The sequence below is a fragment of the Staurois parvus genome, unplaced genomic scaffold (assembly GCF_062004578.1).
Source record: "Staurois parvus isolate SC_StPar_1 unplaced genomic scaffold, SC_StPar_1.0 ptg000549l, whole genome shotgun sequence".
NCBI classification, from domain to species: Eukaryota; Metazoa; Chordata; class Amphibia; order Anura; family Ranidae; genus Staurois; species Staurois parvus.
This window is the reverse complement of record NW_028318345.1, coordinates 2,084,158-2,106,145: the sequence shown is the minus strand read 5'-3', so window position 1 is coordinate 2,106,145 and position 21,988 is coordinate 2,084,158. Positions and strand designations below refer to the sequence as shown.

At 39.9% G+C, this 21,988-nt stretch overlaps 1 protein-coding gene across 1 annotated transcript in view; it reads left to right on the top strand.

Moving 5' to 3' along the window:
• The window catches only part of TRPM3 (transient receptor potential cation channel subfamily M member 3), a 500,529-nt gene extending 478,909 nt beyond the window's left edge, over window positions 1–21,620 (top strand). Inside the window, exons 22-25 of the mRNA XM_089691063.1 lie at window positions 10,606–10,756; window positions 14,314–14,513; window positions 18,685–18,817; window positions 19,449–21,620. Coding sequence (XP_089547189.1) covers window positions 10,606–10,756; window positions 14,314–14,513; window positions 18,685–18,817; window positions 19,449–20,889 — 1,925 coding nt within the window. The 3' untranslated portion in view covers window positions 20,890–21,620. The remainder of the gene's footprint in view (window positions 1–10,605; window positions 10,757–14,313; window positions 14,514–18,684; window positions 18,818–19,448) is intronic.
• Window positions 21,621–21,988: the final 368 nt, after the last annotated feature.

The following is a 21,988-nucleotide window of genomic DNA, read 5'->3' as shown; positions in this document are numbered from 1 at the left end:
GGAGTGTCAGGCTTATCCTTGATCCCTTTCACTGCCAGAGCCGTTTTTGCGTTTTTTGCACAAGATTAAAAAAAATAATTTTAGGCCTGAAGATTACATAAAACCCCCAAACATGATATATTTTCTGAAAGAAACCCCTAGAGAATAAAATAGTGGTAGTTCCAATTTTTTATGTCACATGATATTACCACAAAATTTCAGTAAATAATACAAGTTAGTTAACTTTAGGGCACAAAAAAAAGCAATAAATTACTCTATATTTTTGTACAATATAAAAGACGAGGTTGCATCGAATAAATAGATATTCATCTTGTTCAACCTTAAATTTGCGTGCACTCGTGAAATGGCGACAAACTTCAGTACCCTATATTTTCTATAGGTGATGCTTTTAAAGCTAGGCCATTAGTATAGTGTCACAGAGGAGAACTGGTGCTAGAATTATTGTTCTCATTCTGACGTGAGCGGCGATATGTAACACGTGTATCGCAATCGACGTTTTAATGCATAGGCACCCCAGCGTGTACTTTTACGTTTGTACATACGTGGGGGGGGTCTTTTTTTTGGGGGGGTGTTATTTGCTCGGGTGTAACTTTCATTTTTTACAATTAGAGAAAAAAAATTTTTTTTTACCTAATTTTTTTTTCATCACATAGGGGACAATGTCCCCTATGTGATGATTTTTTTTGGTGACAGGTTCTCTTTATTGAGACATCCAAGGTCTAAAAGATCCTGGATGTTTCCTTCCCCTCTGCATCCCTGAATGTAATGCAGTGCACATCACACTGCATTACATTCTTTCCCGGCCTCAATTGCCGGGAATCTCACAACAGGGACCCCGAAGTGATATCATAACGCTACTTCTGGGTCAGGACAAGAAGGAGAGGGGAGCGGACGTGTCCTCTCCTCCCTGCCCTCTAGCCACTGGTGGTGAGCCAGTCCCAGGCCCACAGATGGGCAAGTGGAGCCCAGGAGACTGCCCGCAGCAGGGCTGAAGGTAAATGTGACGGAAGCATAGGCAGGACAGAAAACACAAAGAAGATGGTAAACACACAAAGCTTTATTGAACTATGGAAGGCACTCAATCAGGGCAGGAAGGTAGCATCCAGGTACCCAAAGAGGGGGGAGGAGAGGGAGGAGTCCAGGCGATAATAATCCGGGTACACAACAGGGGCAGTTCAAGCAAGCAATAGTCTGGATATTCAATGGGGGCAGCCCAGGCAAGGGGAATATGGGCGTACAATGGGGCAGTCCAGGCTTAGTGACACATTAATTCTGTATGGGCAAGGGCAATAGGGCACACAATAGGGACAGTTGCACACTCTGCTGCATGCGGCTAGTATGGGCACTCACGGCAGGTAGTTTCCAGGGGAAACCAGCACACAATGTGCAGGAACACTCACGGTTTCAGGGACGGCAGCAGTCAGTAAACAGGGACCCTCACAGCGGTCAGCTTTCCAGGGAGAGCAGCCGTCAGCGGACAGGGACCCTCACAGCAGTCAGCTTTCCAGGGACAGCAGCAGTCAGCAGACAGGGACCCTCACAGCAGTCAGCTTTCCAGGAACAGCAGTGATCAGCAGACAGGGACCCTCACAGCGGTCAGCTTTCCAGGAATAGTAGCGATCAGCAGACAGGGACCCTCACAGCAGTCAGCTTTCCAGGGACAACAGCGATCAGCAGACAGGGACCCTCACAGCGGTCAGCTTTCCAGGGACAGCAGCGGTCAAAGACCCTCACAGCAGTCAGATTTCCTGGGACAACTAGCAGGCCTACAGGGACTCAGCAGGGGTCCTGGCTGTGGGGTCTGGCCTCAGCTCAGACCCCACACAGAGCTTCTCTCAAGAGCAGGGGACCAACAGGGCGGTCAGCTTGCCAGGGACACAGCAGGCTCACAGGGACTCAACAGGGTCTCGGCTGTGGGGTCTGACCTCAGCTCAGACCCCGCACAGCACCCTGTCCCGAGCAGGGAACAAGCACACGCACCCACCTGGGTCCCGTGCTGGCCTTCTTAAGCTGGTGCAGGATGCTTCCCTGTTGCCCTGGCAACGGCCGGCCCAGCGTTGGGTTGCCGGGGCAACGAGGCACGCCCCCTGACTCTGGCCGCGCTTTCGGGAGCGCGTCCTTTGTCTCCAGCAGGCGCAGAGCACGGGAAGCCACGTGCCGGCTCTGCGGCCGCCGGGGGTGCGCAGAGACAGGTCGCCCACCACGCCGGAACCCCCGGCTGGGGGTCACTTTCCTCCCATCCTGCGCAGTCTGTCTTCAAAGGATGCATCAGAATGTGAGGAGGTGACAAGAGGCAGGGGGGGAGAGGTGACACTTCTCATCCTGTGCAGCCTAACTTCAAAGGCTGCAACAGGATGAGAAGAGGGTGAGGGGACACAGGGGAGACACAAGCACCAGGGGGGGGGGTGGGGGGTGGCAGAAGAGGAGCAGGCACTTCGTGACAGTGAAAATAAAAATTACCTGGCCGGCGCCTAGAACTACATGTCCCAGGCGTCGGGCGATAGGAATTCAACATCCCTGGCAAGACAATGTGATATTTCAGTTTTTCCTTTTTCATAAATTTGCAAACATTTCTAAAATTCTGTTTTCATTTTCTCATTATGGAGTACTGAATGTAGATTAATAAGAAAAAAATGTATTTAACCACTTGATTTCCTTCCTTCATGACCAGAGCATGTTTTGCTATTCAGTGCTATATGTATTTAACTGGCAATTGCTCAGTCATGCAACATTGTACCCAAATGAAATTTTTATAATGCTGGTCCTTGTTGGGCATACATGTAATGTTCTATTTTCATGCTGCCTGTGGGCTGAATGAAAAAAAGAAGAAATCTCTGCCAGAAAAAGTGTGTGGTATGCTCACCATTCAAATCTAAGACCCTGCATCCAACCACGTCTACTGTTGAGCATGCATGCAAAGTTCTCTTTTTGTTCAGCCCGTAGGCTAAATGCAAAAAAATAAGTTAGCAGCTTCTTCCATTTAACATCGATCGATGTGGATGCAGAAGTTTCTGCCAAAAAAGTGATAAAGATACATTGAAGGAAATAAGTATTTGATCCCTTGCTGATTTTGAATGTTTGCCCACTCAGAAAGAAATGATCAGTCTAAAAATCGAATGGTAGGTGTATTGTAACACTGAGAGACAGAATAGCAACAAAAAATTCAAAAGAAATGCGTGTCTAACAACTTATGCACTGATTTACAAGTACTTGATCCCCTATCATTCAGCAGGATTTCTGGCTATCAGGTGTCTTTCATACAGGTAACAAGCTGAAATTAGAAGCAGTCTCTTAAACGGAGTGCTGCTAGTCTCATTTTGTTACCTGTATAAAAGACACCTGTCCACAGGAGCAATCAAACAATCAGATTCCAAACTCTCCACCATGGCAAAGACCAAACAGCTGTCCAAGGATGTCAGGGAGAAGATTGTAGACCTACACAAGGCTAGACTGGGCTACAAAACTATCGCCAAGCAGCTTGGTGAGAAGGTGACAACAGTTGGTGCAATCATTCGCAAATGGAAGAAACGCAAAACAACTGTCAGTCTCCCTAGGTTTGGTGCACCATGCAAGATCTCACCTCGTGGAGTGTCAATGATCATGAGAACAGTGAGGAATCATCCCAAAACTACACGTGAGTATCTTGTCAATGATCTCCAGGCAGCTGGGACTACAGTCACCAAGAAAACAATTGGTAACACACTACGCCGACAAAAATTGTAATTCTGCAGTGCTTCCTGCTCAAGAAACCACATGTCCAGGCCCGTCTGAAGTTTGCCACTGAACATCTGAATGATGCAGAGGAGAAAGGGTTGAAAGCGTTGTGGTCAGATGAGACCAAAATCAAGCTTTGTGGCATCAACTCAACTCGCCGTGTTTGGAGGCGGAGGAATGCTGCCTATGACCCCAAGAACACCATCCCAACTGTCAAACATGGTGGTGGCAACATTCTGCTTTGGGGGTGTTTTTCTGCTAAGGGGACAGGACAACTGCACCGCATCAAAGGGACGATGGATGGGGCAATGTACCATCAAATCTTGGGTGAGAACCTTCTTCCCTCAGCCAGGGTATTGAAAATGGGTCATGGATGGGTGTTTCAGCATAACAATGACCCAAAATACATGGCCAAGGCAACAAAGGAGTGGCTCAAGAAGAAGCACATTAAGGTCCTGGAGTGGCCTAGCCAGTCTCCAGACCTTAATCCGATTGAAAATCTGTGGAGGGAGCTGAAAGTTTGAGTTGTCAAACGTCAGCCGCCAAACCTTAATGACTTGGAGAGGATCTGCCAAGAGGAGTGGGCCAAAATCCCTCCTGAGGTGTGTGCAAACCTGGTGGCCAACTACAGGAAACATCTGACCTCTTTGATTGCCAACAAGGGATTTCCCACCAAGTACTAAGTCATGTTTTGTGAAGTTGATCAAATACTTAATTCCCTCATGAACATGCAAATCAGTGCATAATTTATTAGACATGCATTTCTTTTGAATTTTTTTGTTGCGATTCTCTCAGTGTTACAATACACCTACCATTCAATTTTTAGACTGACCATTTCTTTGTGAGTGGACAAGCATTCAAAATCAGCAGGGGATCAAATACTTATTTCCTTCACTGTATATACTGAGCATACCCCTCATGCCAGTGTATATACATTTTTTTTTAACTGTGGATGACACATCTCCTCCTGCAGTGCTGCAAGCATTGAAGTATGTATTCTGAGAGCAACACCATGCTGCTGTCAGAATAAACAGATTAGTTCTGCAACTGATTGGCATTCCTGCAAAGAAAACAATGGTTAGCAATAACACACAGTAACAGTAGAACATTAACTCAAAAAATAACTTTTTTTTTTACTGAAATCTGTGCCAAAAAATAAAAAAAAAATACTAAAGCATAGGAGTGATCCACCCTGCATTCCTGCAAGCAAACAGAACCGGGTAACAATGAAACACAGTAATGAAAAAAACATTAACTGAATAAAACCAAAAAAAAATTTTTGTTATTGTTATTTTTTTTACTTTTTTTTTGCAACGTATTAGAACCATAAACTTTCCTGCCTTTAATTTTAGGGTCTCTCAAAATGCGATAGACAGTTTCCTGACTAACATCTTTTGAGACATTTGTGTGTGAATTGTGTGCCCTAGATTGTGCTGTACTGTACCCTAAACTAATACACCACTAGTGTGTGGTAGCAATGGAAGCAGTCCTTGATTAAAAGACCAGGTTGGCCAGGACAGGAGGGACAGAAGAAGCAGATGTCTGGTCTTATTCTGTGTCTGCTACAGACACAACATCTTCTCTGAGGTGACCTTTGGGTTGGGGTACCAGAGAGGACATCAGGAAAATGCCTCTCATGATCAGTGAAAAATACTATACACTGACACTACACTAATGGCTCCGGCTGGGTGACAGGGTGATGAAAGGGTTAACTGAGGGTGATCAAAGGGTTAAATGTGTCCATCTAATGTGTATGGGTGCAAAGGGTGCTGATTTTACTCACAGTGTGTCTCTCTCTTCTTTTTTGGTCTTGGAAGAGAAGAACCAGCTAAATCCAAAGCCTGTATTTATAAATACAGGCACATGACTGCGTTTTCATTTGCTGCAAGCGATCAGCAGCGTTCCAGACAAAATAATTGGATGGGTTCTGCTGATGAACTGCTCCTGCAGAAAATGATAGCAGGAGGATGGTGGGGGGGTGCGTACACCTGGAAAAGGGCCGTGACATACAACTATGTCACTGTCCCTACACAGGCCACTTCTTCGCAGCACATTCTGGGTGGGTGATCTGGAACTGGTTAAACAACTTTAGTATCAGGCTGCAACATAACAAAATTGAAAACAGTAAAGGCAATCTGAATACTTTATGAATGCACTATATATCTACATGTGTGCACATCTCTAAAAATTACAAGGAAAGAGCATTTTGAAAAAGGAAACTCCAGCAGTAATTATTTTATAAATTTTGTTATGCTTACAGCAGCACACAACCATAACATTTTCATGGACATCAAATTATGTACAGGCAGGGAGGCTAACAAACTAAATAAAAACATTAAAAAAAATTAAAATAGATATTTTCTGGGCTGTGGTAACTCAACAATAATGCATAATGGACCTTGTACCATGGGGACAACAGCATGAAAATACAGCTTGTCCATCATGCTAGAAAAGCTAGGAGAAAATTAAATAATTCAATGCATCCTAGACTTCCAAGTGCTTTAGTGAGTGAGACCAAAGATGAAACCTTTCATTCTGAAGAAAGAACATTATGTTTGCGATTGCAACACACCAAGTCATGGATTTCTTCCATTGTTCTGAGAATGAAGGATATGATGAAAAAAAAAAAGTAAAAAAAACAGGAAATAATTGAGAATATAAAGTTTAAGATTAAGACCAGGCAGATATCAAAAACACAAACGTATGCAGTTAAAAAAAAACCAAAATGTATTTTAATAAAACTAGTATAAATACCTGAATTTTACTATACTTGATTGCAGTGTACTGTATTGTATTGAAATCCCCTGTACAGTACCACTCAGACTGAGAGACAGGTCAGCAGTTGAGATGTCTTGTATTCACATGTGCGAGTAAGGGGCATGCCTGCAGTAGAAGAGCGAGGAGATGACCTTGTCAGGTTCTGCCCCATCACTAATCACAATCAGTTGGTCGGGAGATAACATAGCTGATTTTCTTAACTGCAGTAGAGAAAATTTAGGTCAACAGCCTAACTGTGCTGCAGTACTGCATTGAAGAATTTTCATAGTGAGCTGTAAAGAAAATTTAAAGTAGAATTAAGGAAAAAAAAACTAATTTTGTGGGAAGTGGCTGCTCTACAGCAAAACATAATGGGCTTTCCATCTAATGTAGATGGGAGTTTGACAATACAGAATAAAAGTATTCCATGGACTGAAATGTTACAGACTATGAACCATGGGCCAGGCGTTAGGCTAAAAAAAAAAGAAATATTTTCGAACAATATGATTTTGGTGAATGTTTTAAAATCCAAAAATAATTAGTCCTGTACAAGAAAACAAGTGGAAAGTGCGGAGACTGGTAATGGTATACACTCGTGGACTTTAGCCCATTGTCATTTGAATCTGGGTCACAGGAGAACAGAAGTATGTGAAATCCTTTGGCCCACAGGAGAAGTATGGCCAGAAGAGCTTTAGCCATACTTCTTTAAGAAGGGCTCATTCACTGCAAGTGACTGCATAGCAGATTTATGATTGGTATGGGGGTTGCAGTGACTACAGGGGTTGAAGGTACTACAGAGGATCTGGAGACCTGCTCATTGTTCATGTGCTGAAAGTGACTTTGACATTCCCTATCATGAAAGAACATTGGAATCTTCTTCTTGCATAGATATGATAATTGAAAATTACAAACAGAGCCATAGTGATGTAATTGCCATGCACTCCAAGAACATTAAGTCAATTCACTAAGCTGTATGAGTTATTTTAACTGAATTTATTATTGTATCCTACCATCATATTTAGAGATGAGCGAATTATTCAAAAATTCGATTCGGCTGATTCGCCGAATTTGCGGGAGAAATTCGATTCGATGCGAATTTATTCGCAGCGAATTTAACTTATTAAAAGGGTTTCTAGGCTTCAGAGAGCCTTTATATTAGTGCAGAACACTGTACCTTTAATTTAAATGCCCTTGGAGTCTGCTGGGGAAGAGAAATAATACTGTCAGTCAGTATGACATGCAGATGAGTGCCGTCGATCTTAGAATCACCGCACACTTCACTCATTTGGGCAGTCACGGGGCACGACAAAGAAGAAGAAGAAGAAGAATGAAAAGAAGAATGAAAAGAAGAAGAAGAAGAATGAAAAGAAGAATGAAAAGAAGAAGAATGAAAAGAAGAAGAAGAAGAATGAAAAGAAGAATGAGAAGAATGAAAAGAAGAATGAAAAGAAGAAGAAGAAGAATGAAAAGAAGAATGAGAAGAAGAATGAAAAGAAGAATGAAAAGAAGAATGAGAAGAATGAAAAGAAGAATGAAAAGAAGAAGAAGAAGAATGAAAAGAAGAAGAAGAATGAAAAGAAGAATGAAAAGAAGAAGAAGAAGAATGAAAAGAAGAAGAAGAAGAATGAAAAGAAGAATGAAAAGAAGAATGAAAAGAAGAAGAAGAAGAATGAAAAGAAGAAGAAGAATGAAAAGAAGAATGAAAAGAAGAAGAAGAAGAATGAAAAGAAGAAGAAGAAGAATGAAAAGAAGAATGAAAAGAAGAATAAGAAGAATGAAAAGAAGAAGAAGAAGAATGAAAAGAAGAAGAAGAATGAAAAGAAGAATGAAAAGAAGAAGAAGAATGAAAAGAAGAATGAGAAGAAGAATGAAAAGAAGAATGAAAAGAAGAATGAGAAGAATGAAAAGAAGAATGAAAAGAAGAAGAAGAAGAATGAAAAGAAGAAGAAGAAGAATGAAAAGAAGAATGAAAAGAAGAAGAAGAAGAATGAAAAGAAGAAGAAGAATGAAAAGAAGAAGAAGAAGAATGAAAAGAAGAAGAATGAAAAGAAGAATGAAAAGAAGAAGAAGAAGAATGAAAAGAAGAAGAAGAAGAATGAAAAGAAGAAGAATGAAAAGAAGAATGAAAAGAAGAAGAAGAAGAAGAATGAAAAGAAGAAGAAGAATGAAAAGAAGAAGAATTCCAGTACAGCAAAAAGTGTATCTGCAGAGAGCTCCGCTATTTCTGACAGTTCTCTGACAGTTCCTTCACATTTACAGCGGTTGAAACATTGTATCTATTTATTTCCGAATAAAAACATCTGTATCCTAAATGGAAACAAATAGATACAATGTTTCAACCGCTGTAAATGAACTGTCAGAACTGTCAGAAATAGCGGAGCTCTCTGCAGTGACACTTTTGCCGGCTGATCGGGAAAAATTCGATTCGTGCACCCGAAGTTTGCTAAAATTCGGATTCGATGCGAAACGAATTTTTCCTGATATTCGAAACTAATTCCACTTCGCCAGGTTCGATTCGCTCATCTCTAATCATATTGCATAGGTGTGAAATCTTTAATTTTAGCAATAATTAGCTATGTATGTATTTTTAGAACCTTTTCATGAATGAGCATTTTTATTCATGTAAAGTTATTATATTTCTACCCTAGCTTGCTGTATTTTCTCCACTCTTCTGAATGAGGAGTGGAGGAGTGGAGAAAATACAACAACTGAGTTAGTTAGAATCCAATGGTATTTAAGGAGTAAAAAATGGCATGCAAAAAATGTTAGCAAATTGACTTTTACATAGAAATAAGACATTAAAAAACTGACATGATCGTTTATTTGCTATACATTTTAATACATAAGAAAAATGCTTAGTAAATGGAAAACAAAATTTTTTAGCTATAACAATCAGCAAATAATGCTTAGTAAGGAAAATACTGTATTCTTTAGTAACCTGATCCCATAGTTTTTTTAATGGGGATCTTTACTGAAAAATTGTTCGTATATATACATGCTGTATATTTAGTATATACTGTATATATATTTCACCATATACTGCAATATTACATGACTAGTACACATTGCTGTTAAATAGATGGTGTAATGACCAAGATCAACCACTACAAGTATGAATTGGCCTCCAAAGAAAATCAATGTCCAGTTACTAAAATAATCACTTGGTTAGAAAGAATTATTGTTAAAATTTACAGAAAAGCATAACATTCCAGAAGGGCAACTATATGTATCTGTGCGTTTTATGTCCATGTCTAATAAACGGATCAACCACTTATATAGCATTTTAAGGAACAATAAATTACTGTAGGAACAAAAATTTCACTCCTGAGATACATCACATTAAATCACTCCAATAAAAGATAAGGTTTTGTAGACAGCTATATTTCATTCATGACTTTTTACTGTGACTGCCAGTTACACAATTCACAATTTTTAACTGAAACCCTTTTCTGCAGTAGCGAGAAAAAGAAATAGATCCCAGCAAAAGTTGCCCAAAATGAAGGAGATATGGGTTATATTTATGTGAGACTACAGAAGTCATTTTTTGAGGCCAGATGTGTGACGGGATTATAATTAAAGTCACTTAAAGCCCAACTCTGGGAAATGTGAAAATTCTCCCTTGCAGTCGGGCTGCACCCACAAAGCAAGAGTTAACTACTCATTTAGGTATATTGGGCTTAGAAAAGATTTACTTATCAGATCCCCACTCTACCATGCTGCTAGACTGGTGCCTGCAGCGTCTTCTTCCTGTAATATCGGATGACCAGGTAAGCAAAGGTGCTTTTATTCTCCTTTAGAATAAATGAGAAGTTAAATCCTGAGAGCGCATTCATAAAAGGTCACACTAAGGTAACATAGATGTCTAGAATAGGTTTCCTAGAAATAAATATGCAGCACCCTACAAGTAAGCATGAAGACTTGTTAAGTGCAGAGTGGGACACATTGCTATCTACTTGGAAATTCCCAATGTATTTGATGCCTTTAGCATGCATTCCAGTAAGCAGACTGCAGTGGCTATTGTTTTTCTGAAGTGACCATTCTACATGAATAAAGCATGAGAGTCTTGCTATAAATTTGGGACTTTCTACCCCAGAAATGTGTTTTCTGATATGAATCTATTCCTTTTCTTAATAGCACCCTGTGGATACAATGAGACAACAGAAGATGGCAAAATAGTGCAGCTTCCTCCATGCAAAACTGGAGCGTGGATTGTCCCAGCAATCATGGCCTGTTACCTCTTAGTTGCTAATATTCTTTTGGTAAACCTTCTGATAGCTGTGTTCAAGTAAGTTTGTCACTCTCTGAACCCAGTCCTAAACTAACAATAAAAGTGGCAATGGATGTAAACTCACAATGAAGTACAAGTGAAAAAAACATTTCTACCAAAATGTGCTTAAACCATACTTTACTGAAAGCATTGCCACAATGTGGTCAGTAGCAACATATAGGAGATAAAGAAAGCCACTAGTGCTATAGCAAGAATTCATACCATTGCTTTAATTTTCCAAATCTACATCAAAACAATTATTCTGTATCTGATTATTTCCCATTAATAAATTAGCACCAATGTGTTATTTTCTTCTGTTATCATATCAAAATTAGCAATACAAGTGAGTGCCCCCCCCCCCCTTGAACCATACCAATCCACAGGCACTCAACATGGGGGGGGGGGGTTCTTTGGGGTACTACTATGTCGCAGTCGCGTGCATTGCACAGAAATCAAGGCTTTAAATCAGGTGGTGAGGAGGCTACATATCGACTCCTCACCACCTGTCAAACAGATTCAGATCACTTTTCAGAGGAGCAGCAATGCTAACTGTACTTGTAAATGAGCCCTTAGTTGCATTCGGCAGAGGCAACCTTAGGGCTCGTTCACACATAAAGTGTGAGTGTGTGTGTGGGATGGGGGGGGCTTAAAATCCTGCAGATGAGTCACAGTTTTACCGCCCAGGAAAGTCACATATGCACTGCGCTGCACCCTCATAGTGTATATGTGAGACAGCAGCCAAAGGTGTGCACATGCCACAGCAGGCGTTAAACCCCCCGCCTGCCAATTGTGACCCATTCAAGTAAAGAGGAGCCACTCTGCAAGAACCCCACAACTGCATGCTTCTACGGGGTCCAAGGGCTTAAAGCAGGTGGTGAGAAAGAAACATGCTGCCTGCTTTAACTCCTTGTTTGCTGTACTGCACAAGGTTGTTGCAGGACACTTGCAGAGTGGTCTCATTCACTTGAATGGATCATGCTTGGCAGGTGCTACACCCACCAACCATGAAAGGGTGTATAACTCCTGCTGCAGCATGTGTACACCCCTGGTCACTTCAGTTAAAGGGGGTGCGGTTCGGACAGGAGTGGTAAACTATGGTTTTTTACCACCCCCAAACTGCAAATGTAAATGAACCCCCTTACTGTTCTGAGACCTCTAGAAGACTGTTTTCACACAATGTGCTGCACTTTACCTGCACGGAGGGTGCAGCGCAGTACATATGTGACTTTCCTGGGTTAGCTGTGCTTTGCCATAGACTTCTAATATATCCTGGAGGTGTGGTGCACTTTCTGAAAGCGCACCAAAATTCCTGCATTCAGGACTCTGTTTGATGCTCTGGAATGGTGAGTCAGCAAGCCCAGACCACGATCTACCAGTCAACTGGCCACAATCTAATGGTAGATTGCAAGCTTGGTTTAGTGACCTCCGCTCTAAAGAATGTAAATCTACTCACAGATAGGGGGATCCAAAATAATTCAACAACATGTTCTTAAAGAATGATATTGTCATGCACCTGACCTCAGCTCTTCTGGAATGAAGACATTAGACTACCTCCGTAGCGGGGCCTCAGAGCAGCCCATGTAGGTTGCTATGGCTTTAGTTACGTTGCTATTTGGTGCATATTTGCTTCTTATTTTGTATAAGGTATTTGTAATGTTTTTCTTTTGAATTGATTTATTGAAATAACACATTAAAGAACTCTATTCCAATGGAAATATATAGGATATTCTCTTATGAAAGGTAAATGTTGAAACAAAAAATACAAAGTTTTCGAACTTTTGCCTGATTTATTCAAATGTACGCATGGATGCTAGTGCATTGATTGTGCATGAACAGCCAAATTGTATCCCTGCAGTTCTGACAATGCTCAAGTGACTTGCCGTTGGTATACAGTAAACCATAGAGGGGACTCCTACTGCATCATGAGAACAGGGCTATTTTCTTTGGTTTATGTGGTCAGTTATGGAGGAATATGAGTGTTTACACATAGGCCTTATATTTTTTTAAAAGAATGTTGTCTTAAAGAAAAATAAAAGCTGCCATTGCTTGCCAATTCTGATAATTCTAATCACTTGGCTGTCTCTGGCCTTAGTGCTTTCTGGGTCAATGAACAAGAACAAGTATGCAGGAAATGAAACTTAAGCAAAATCAGATTTTCTGATCTGCATACTTGTTCAAGGTCAATGAATCAGAAATCCCCAGAGCCAAAGGATCAATGCAACTATCATTTGCAGATGGAGCTCAGCTTCATATTCCTCTCAAGAGGTTTCCTTTAAAAAGTATTTCCAGCCAAAACATGTTTTAGCTTTGGAAAGAGTTGGTGAAGGTTTGGGAAATTTTACGGCTGTTCAAGACCCTGTTTGGGAGATTTCCACTCATGTTCTGTCCTGATTGCAATATTGTCACCAAAGCAGGAAATGAGGGAAAATTTCCATAAAGGGACAAAGACAGCAATGAAAAAACACTTTTTAGTTAATTAGCGAAGGCTAGAATACTTGTTAGATTTTATTGCTGTGTTCCCATTGCAGAGTTTCCCTTACTTCCTATTTGGTGACTGCATTGTAACCAGAACAGGTAGTGTGTGCAGGGGGGAGTCTCCCCAACGATTCCTCAGACAGCAATAAAAATCTTACAGACATTTTAGGTTACTCTGTCCAAATGTGAAAAGAAAACTGTCATGCTTGCCCTAACGCAGGTGGTTAGGCACTATAGCTGCCTTCTGTGTTCTTTATCAATAGCAGCCCTCTTTCCCATAAGGCAAGTGGAACTACCAGTACTCGGTTGCTCCCAGGACTTATTCACAATGCTATAGTGCTTGGCTACCATGCTGGGGCAGGCGCACACAGAGCACAGCAAACAGGTACTTGCGGTTGGCAAACATACAGATGGCTTCAATGACAGTCTAGGTACACGGCAGGCAAGATTCAGGGTAGTCAGGGTCAAATCCGAGTCAAAAGGGAGGCAGAGTTCATAGAATAGTCGATATCCCACTAGAGATCATAAAAAGCGGAAACCAAGCAGCAGAGCCGGATAGACAGACAAGGAGCTTGATCACATATTACACACGCTATCACAAGCATGAGACTGCAGGCTTGCCTGGCTTAAATTAGGTTTTCGTCTCCACCCAGAGAATGGCCACATCAATCACCTTGCAGGTGGACAGACAGACAAGGTATCACAACCAAACCAAGGATTATGGAATGAGACCAGCAGCAGTGATGGAGCAGGAGCACTACAAGCTACTAACAAAAACATTTTTGGTTGGTGGTATACTTTATCCACACATGCCGTGTAGCAAGAGAGATTAATTTTTTAGTAAAAGCCTTGTTGATAACATAGTAAGAGTGCAGTAACCCACAGCAAGCAATCAGAAATCATTCTTGTCATTGTCCTGCCATTCTCAACTTCCTTAAAAAATAAATTAGATTGTTTGTTAGAAGTTCATTTATTCGGCCTCTTTTGCACTTTAAAATATGTTTATAAATAATCTGAAAACAGTTGTGAATGTCCCAATAGTTTTGGTACACTTGGCCTTGAGTAATCATTTCAGTTGGTTCTGATGTTTTTCTTTGCAGCAACACATTCTTTGAAGTCAAGTCCATATCAAACCAAGTTTGGAAGTTCCAGAGATACCAGTTGATAATGACATTTCATGAAAGGCCTGTCTTGCCTCCTCCTTTGATTATTTTTAGCCATTTCACTATGATATGTAAGCACCTGTGCTGTCGCTGGAGAAAGCACGAAAGTGACCAAGAAGACAGAGACTATGGATTAAGTAAGGCTTACACTACAAAAAAAAATATTTATTTTGTGTATGTACATAGCATTATATGTGAATGCATTCATCCTGTATGACTGCAGCAAAAACATAATGACTATGACTAGTGAAGACATGTAGGCTGAGGACTCTCGGTATTGTTTATTCACCTAGGCTACTCGGGAGTAGCAGCGATCTTTGCCTCTTTACATTTACTAGCCCCTTGATTGGAATGAGGACAAGCCTGCTATCCACGTTTTGGGACACAGGGATATGCTTTTACTTCTACTTTGACCGGCAACAAAAGCAATCTAAAAGGTTACAGCAAAATCATGTCATAAAAATATAAAAAGTGACTAAAAGAAAATCTCCGTGAATGCAACACTGACATAAAATTATACCCAGTAGAGTTCTACAATCACCCCCCTCTTCCCTTGACTGATCAATAATTTGCAATGCCTTTGGTGCTAACTGTAATGACAGCTATCTGTTATGGATTTAAAATACACCAATCAAACATGAAAAAAACTTTATATACTGTATATGGGTCTTTGCCTACTAGACCATTACTTCCCATCCAAACACTACACCGTGTAAAATCTTTTGGTTTCATATAACCTAGTATTGTTTATCAGTCCCTCCACACTATCGTGATCCATTGCAATGTGTTAGCGTGATATGTTGTACATATTTTGTACATTAGCATGCACTGCATTATGGACTGCCAACGCATCCCTGAAGTTTCACTGCCAGTGCAGGTTTTACAGTTCTCTACACAAACTCACAGGTGAGGTAGAGTTTCATGCAGGCTATTTCACTAATACATCTAAATAATTACTGAATATGCATTGCTAGTAGGTCTTTGAGGACTAGAGTGAAGCATCATTGGTTTCCATCTTAAAATAGATCCAAATCCACTCAATAAAATCTCAGCATGTTAATGTTTTTTAAAAACGTGTCTTCAATCTAGTTGTATATGCAGTTTTAATAAGTAGCACCTGGTGATTCAATCATGAAGGTCCTTGTTCAGACACTTCCTAATCTGGGATGCCAGCCATCTCCCAACTTTGCTCCTGTATTGCCATCCTGTCACATGCACACCTAACAGAGACAACAAGCAGCTTTGCTTACAAGCATTGCACAAGCATGCTCCGCTGTTGTCACCATCTGGAAGCATTTCCAAAGTAATGATGTGCAGCCAACCCTGAAGTGAGCGTGTGCAGGAAAAAGTCAGTGGCAATAAATTGCAAAAATAATAAAATGGTGTAAATAGTATTTTAAAAAACAACAACAGGCAAATGTTTGTAATTCACAATGCTGTAGCAAATTAAATGTTATTCAATTAGGGTTTAGATCAGGGGCAGACTGACAACTCATGGGGCCCCCGGGCAATAGGGGATCATGGGGCCTGTGTCCTTGCCCAAACTCAAAAAAGTCTATGAAAAAGGTACCAGGGGCATCTCATGGGGGCCCCTTACTGACCCCGTGCCCTCGGGCAGTGCCCGAGTTTCCAAATGGTCAGTCTGCCCCTGGTTTAGATCAACTTTAACCTGTCACAGTAGAGTGCTGCAGTGTAGTCCCTCCCCTTGGTCTTGGGCCCTGTAGTTTCCTTTTTCATACAAAGCTGAAAACAGGACTTATTTGTAGTACTTAAAACAGCACTTTCCTTTGCAAATGTTTGAAGAAACCATTGCAAATATGAACTATTGAGCATTTCAACAGTTTATTTAAGCAAAGTCAGTGAGCAAAATCTCTCCTTCAATCCCAGTTATTGCCCCATTGTGCACCACTGTCTTGCCTCTCATACAGCATACATCAAGTGGAGTCAATCTGTCAATTACATTCCACATCACAAACAAAACCCCTACCCTTCCTGTGACAGGCATCTGCATACATCAGCAACTATGGGGAATAGCTAGGGATGGAAGTGTGGTCTTAGCTGCTGACCTACAAAGTCAAACTTTGCAAGTAATTAACAACTTTGTGCAGTCTGTTTAGGCAACATATTTTGGGGGAGTGTGTTCATATCAGCTTATGGAGAGGATTATGAACATACCAGTATTTTCACTTCCTTGGGGAATGGACAAATTCACAACTCAACAACTCCAACAGTTGGTGTTGCAAAGCACTGTCCTGCATTGTTTTTGCAACGTGAACGAGGAATTGATTCCCTAAAACAGAAATGGGGTAGCGGTGGGGGGGCAGGTGTATTGGCAAGGGTGAACTCCAGGCATCTATAAATTATTTCCCTGCTATTAAATTTCTACTTTGTTATAGTGTAAACTGACCATAAATAGATTAGCCTTTTTCAGACCACTAAGTGAAAATCATCTCCAATTATGTGATCATGGTTCATGGCTGCACTACAAATTAACATATGTAAATTATATTTTGACATCACTAAAATAATGCTTAATAAAAGCAAAAGTAAAGGGTATCTGTCAGAACAGAGATACATTATGTTGCCATTGCTTACATACTACATTTTGAGGCTATCGTCTTAGTACTTCCTTCATTAAATGTTAGTCACCCACCTAGAATAAGTATTTGCATATCAAGCGTCAGGACTTTACAATAATACCCTAAAACGTGTACAAACTGAACATACATTAAACAGGGCCATTAAAAAATCATAAGTTAAAATTCTGTTTTCTGATATCCACCCTCTAAAAATCAAAAGGAAAATGTGTACTGTCAGCATTTAAAGATTTTAATTTGTTAATTCATAGCATTTAGAACCTCATGTGCAAGTCAGCACTCCCTTAACAAAGTAATATTATTATAGCATAATAGACAAATTGTGTAATAAAATAAGAGGATCGCTCAGAAGAGAAAGTAACTTTAATCATTTGTCATCGTACATCAGTAAATTGAATAATCTCCAAACAGGAAGAATCCCTTTTCTGTGTCAGGGGATTACATTTGTGCAGGATCGGAGTGCCAGGTGTCACACATGGCACAGTGAGAGAATATTTCTCAGATAATTGTCATTCTGACCTTGTCTTCACTCTTCCGTGAAGCCGTCTGTGCTTCTTAGTGTATATTATGATCAGGTTTTTCTAGGACAACATATAAATTAATCATTATGATCAAATAAGTACCAGAAGATGTAAGATCTCTCTATATCTCTGAACACTATTTACTTTATTTATAATATAAAACCTGAGTGGCAAGGGTCAAAGAGAATCTTCCTGAGTCCAGTGTAAAATGGAAGCCCTTAGAGATTTCTCATCCCACACATACTGCAATAAATGCTCTAGGTTCTAGAACAGTGTTTCTCAACCTTTATTCAGTCATGGCATCCTTTAAAATTCTGCACAATCTTAAGGCACCCCATTCTAAAATGTAAAAAACAAAACTAATAGTTTTACAAACATACAGCGGCCCTGTGGGCCTTACCAGCTTACAATCAGCTAACAGTTTGGGGGGTTTGCAGCGAGTCCACAAAGACTTTAAACACTGGGTTTTCCTCCACAGGTATATCCAGGTATTCAGAGGTTACAAACTGGGATTTCAGGGTCTAGTTCAAGCCCGCTTCATGTTGTCAAACTTGCCAGCTTCCCTGCAACAATTGACACCTTCAAGCTGCTTTATAGTTGCTCATTTTGCAGGGTATCATCAGTTTTGTCCTGAAAAAGAGAGGTTCCAGGGTTTCTATCCAACCCTTTTTACCATCCACTAGGCAAAAGGAGGCATCTGCCCTATTCTGGATCTGAAGGTCCTCAACACCTATCTCCCGGGAAAAAAACGTTCTGCATGAATTCCTCCAGAATTTCATATACTCCAATGTCCCGTAATAGATAGGTGTGTATTGCTTACTAGTTTGGGTAAGTTAGGAAACCTGTTAGGCAGTTAAAGTGGAACTAAACCCTCCAATCCTTAACAACCAAGGAAGCTGCCATTTTAGCCTCTGTTGGATATGCAGTTGCCACGGTGCTGCACATGTGATCAGTTATGGCACAAGCCATTTGATGACTTTACAGTTCAGTTCATAGTGCAAGCAACTGTGAAAATTATATTTTTAGCTAGCGCAAAGGGATCTGAAAATTTTAGTCGTGGCTCAAATAAAGATACTTACTATTGTGTTAAAGACTTGTATAAAAAAAAACCAAAAAATGGACATTATCAGTATAGCAGAAGATTTCTATAGATCAACATAATACTCTATTTGTGCTTAATCCCTCAACAGAGTTATTTATAACAGAAGATGAACTAAAAAAAGTACATGATTTTGAAGAACAGTGTATAGAAGAGTATTTCCGAGAAAAAGACGACCGGTTTAACTCTTCTAATGATGAAAGAATAAGAGTCACAGCAGAAAGGTGAGTATGTGGTTTCCTATTGCTTCTTAAAAATACCTAAAATTACAGAAATCATGCCACAAACCTATCATCTGGGAAAAAACTGACTTAGTTCAGACACTGAAGTATCAAATACCATTGGCCATAGCCGTGCAATTGAGTGAAGATTGGAGTAACAACTTACTGGGCAGGTAATTATTACAAATATTTTTACAGGTTGCTTCTAAGTCAGTTTTTTGTTCACTTTATAAATATGTAATGATTTCAAATTATAGTGTTACAGAATGGCAAATATAAATTGTGTATTTGTATCAATATCTAAAATTCCTGATCCTTCTCTCATTATGAACCCAACCTATCTTTGCTCACCTATCTGAATTTACCTCTGCTTGCATTACAAGTTTAATTAACTCTTGGCCTAATCTTTGGCTGTATTTTAAAACTGCCTGCCCTGATCAGAGTAAAATTTTTAAATCCAAACCCACATTTAACAATCTAGAAAGCTAGTTCAAAGCATATACGCAGAAAAAGAGAATGTGCATTTCTAAAGAAAGAAAGAGTGTTTTGTATAACAAAAACAGTTTCATATGCTGTAGTGGTTAAAAAAAGTTTTATATATATATATATATATATATACTGTTTTCTTTTTCAGAGTGGAAAATATGGCTATGCGCCTTGAAGAGGTCAATGAAAGGGAACATTTTATGAAGGCATCTCTCCAAACAGTAGATATAAGACTTGCTCAGCTTGAGGAGTTGCTGGGAAGAATGACTACAGCGTTAGAAAAATTCACAGGAGTGGAAAGAGTAGAGAACAATAAAACAAGGTCTAGAACTTCCTCAGATTGTACTGATGCTGCCTATATAGTTAGACAGAGCAGCTTTAATAGTCAAGAAGGGAATGCCTATAAATTGCATGAAATTATAGACCCTGTTGGTGAAGAACCATTATCCCCTACATCACCCACCCTTATGCCACGAATGAGAAGTCAGTCATTTTATGCAACAAATTTAAAGGACAAAACTGGGTTAGAAAAATTTGATGGTTTCTTTAAGGAAAGAACTTTAAGCCTACACCGTGCTATAAGTTCCCACTCTATATCTAAGGATATAAAACCTCCCCCGTCCCCATTAAACTCTTTGTCAGTAGCTCCAGACTCAAGGAGGCCTTCTTCTTGCATAGACATATATGTTTCAGCAATGGATGAGGCACAGTTTGGCATAGACTGTGGAGAAAGCTCAATGAATGTAGGTTGCAGTGATAACTTTGCAGATTCAGCTTTTATAAGTCGGGGCTGTAGTTCTTCCAGTCACTGTGTGGGGAAAAGCTGCAGCAGAAATCCTAGCTATGAGGAAGGCACAACAACGGACACCCTTGGATATATTTCAGAAACCACAAGCATGCCATGTGGCCAAAATACCTGGGATACAGACCCTCCAATGTATCATACACTAGAACGCTCTAAAAGCAGCCGTTTTCTAGCTACAGCTCCCTTCATCCTAGAAGAAACGCCTATAGTAAAATCACAGAGTTTTATATTTTCACCCTCTAGAAGTTATTATAGCAATCTTGGTGTACCAGTAAAGACTGCAGAATATACAAGTATCACAGACTGTATAGATACCAGGTGTGTTAGCAATACACCCCAAGCAACTGCCGAAAGGTCCACATCTCCAGGATGTGTTCAAGAAAAAGTAGAAGACCTTAGCTGCTGCCATCCAGAGAGAGAAGCTGAGCTTAGTCATCCCAGCTCAGACAATGAGGAACCTGATGCAGATGGGAAAAACAAATGCACAACTTCCCAAGAAAGTTCATCATCAAGAACGATCTTCAATAATTTAACTTTCCCAAAGATTGAAAGGGCAAACAGTTATTCTGCAGAGGAACCCAGTACAATGTATGGACACACAAAGAAGAGCTATTCAATAAGTGATAAACTAGACAGACAGCGTACTTCTTCAAGCCTTAGAAATCCATTCCAAAGGAGTAAGTCATCCAGACCTGAAAGCAGAGGAGATACTTTGTCTATGCGTCGACTTTCAAGAACAGCAGCCTTTCGTAGCTTTGAAAGCAAACATAACAACAAGTTCTAAAACTATTTTGTACATATTGAAAAGGGAAAAAAAATGTAAAAACCCACAATATTTTCTATCACCATACAGTGACCTCACCATGTGAATCATTAAGTGAAAAAGCCACCACTGATACATGTCAAGCAATCACTTTACTAAACCTGTCCAAAAACTCTTTTCAGTATAATTTCAGTACCTAATAGTTGAGTCTGCAATAGAATGTGATTCATATGCATTTTAAATTGTACAAACATTTAAGCCTCTTTTCCAAGGGTTTTTATGAAAGTGTCTCGATTTCACAAAACGGTATATCTCCCTTGATTACTGGTGTAAGTTAAGAAATTTGCACAGCACAGAAGGACTTTAGCATTTGAAGCACATATATAATGTACTTGATATCTCCTGTGTTTACTCTTTGTTAAAAAGCCTCTATTGTCCTGTTTAGTGTATTCCACAACAGGAGATCTCAGGTCTGAATCCTGTCCTGCCAACAACACTTCATTCTATCATGTCAGAAGAGCAAACATGACAACATAATTGCAGCATGATTAATGGCCTGCTTGTTCTGTATTAGCTTCCAGTGCCACGCGACAATTCTGTTTTTTCCAAAACAAAAAGAAAAAAATTAAAAATTGCCTTTTGTATTGCTAACAGCATAAAGTTTTATCTTACATATGTATATATCCAAATAAACAGTTTGTCTTTCATGGGCATTCTAGTACAGTCAAGAAAGCTCAGGATGAATGTAATTCCATGGCTTAATGTAATATATTTATTTTTTTACCATGTGTTGTCAATACAGTTGCCTAAGTAAACGCATGCTTTAAAAGCAGTGGTGATAATATGACGATACATGTTTGTGAGAGGAGTGTGATATGCTTAACCTCACTGTTTTGTTTCTGTGATTTTGGTTTTTTAATCTTCCATGTTCTAAGATCACTGCCAGGGTAGTTAACCTTTAAACTTCAGATTCATTGCATTAAAAAAAAAGAAAGAAATGGAAAAATGTGTTTACTTTTTTAAAATACATAAAAGTCTTTTGTTTACTCTACTCTGGGCCTGATTTACATAGGTGGAGTTTGTAGACACACACCTTAAGCCCATTCTTTACCCATAGGTG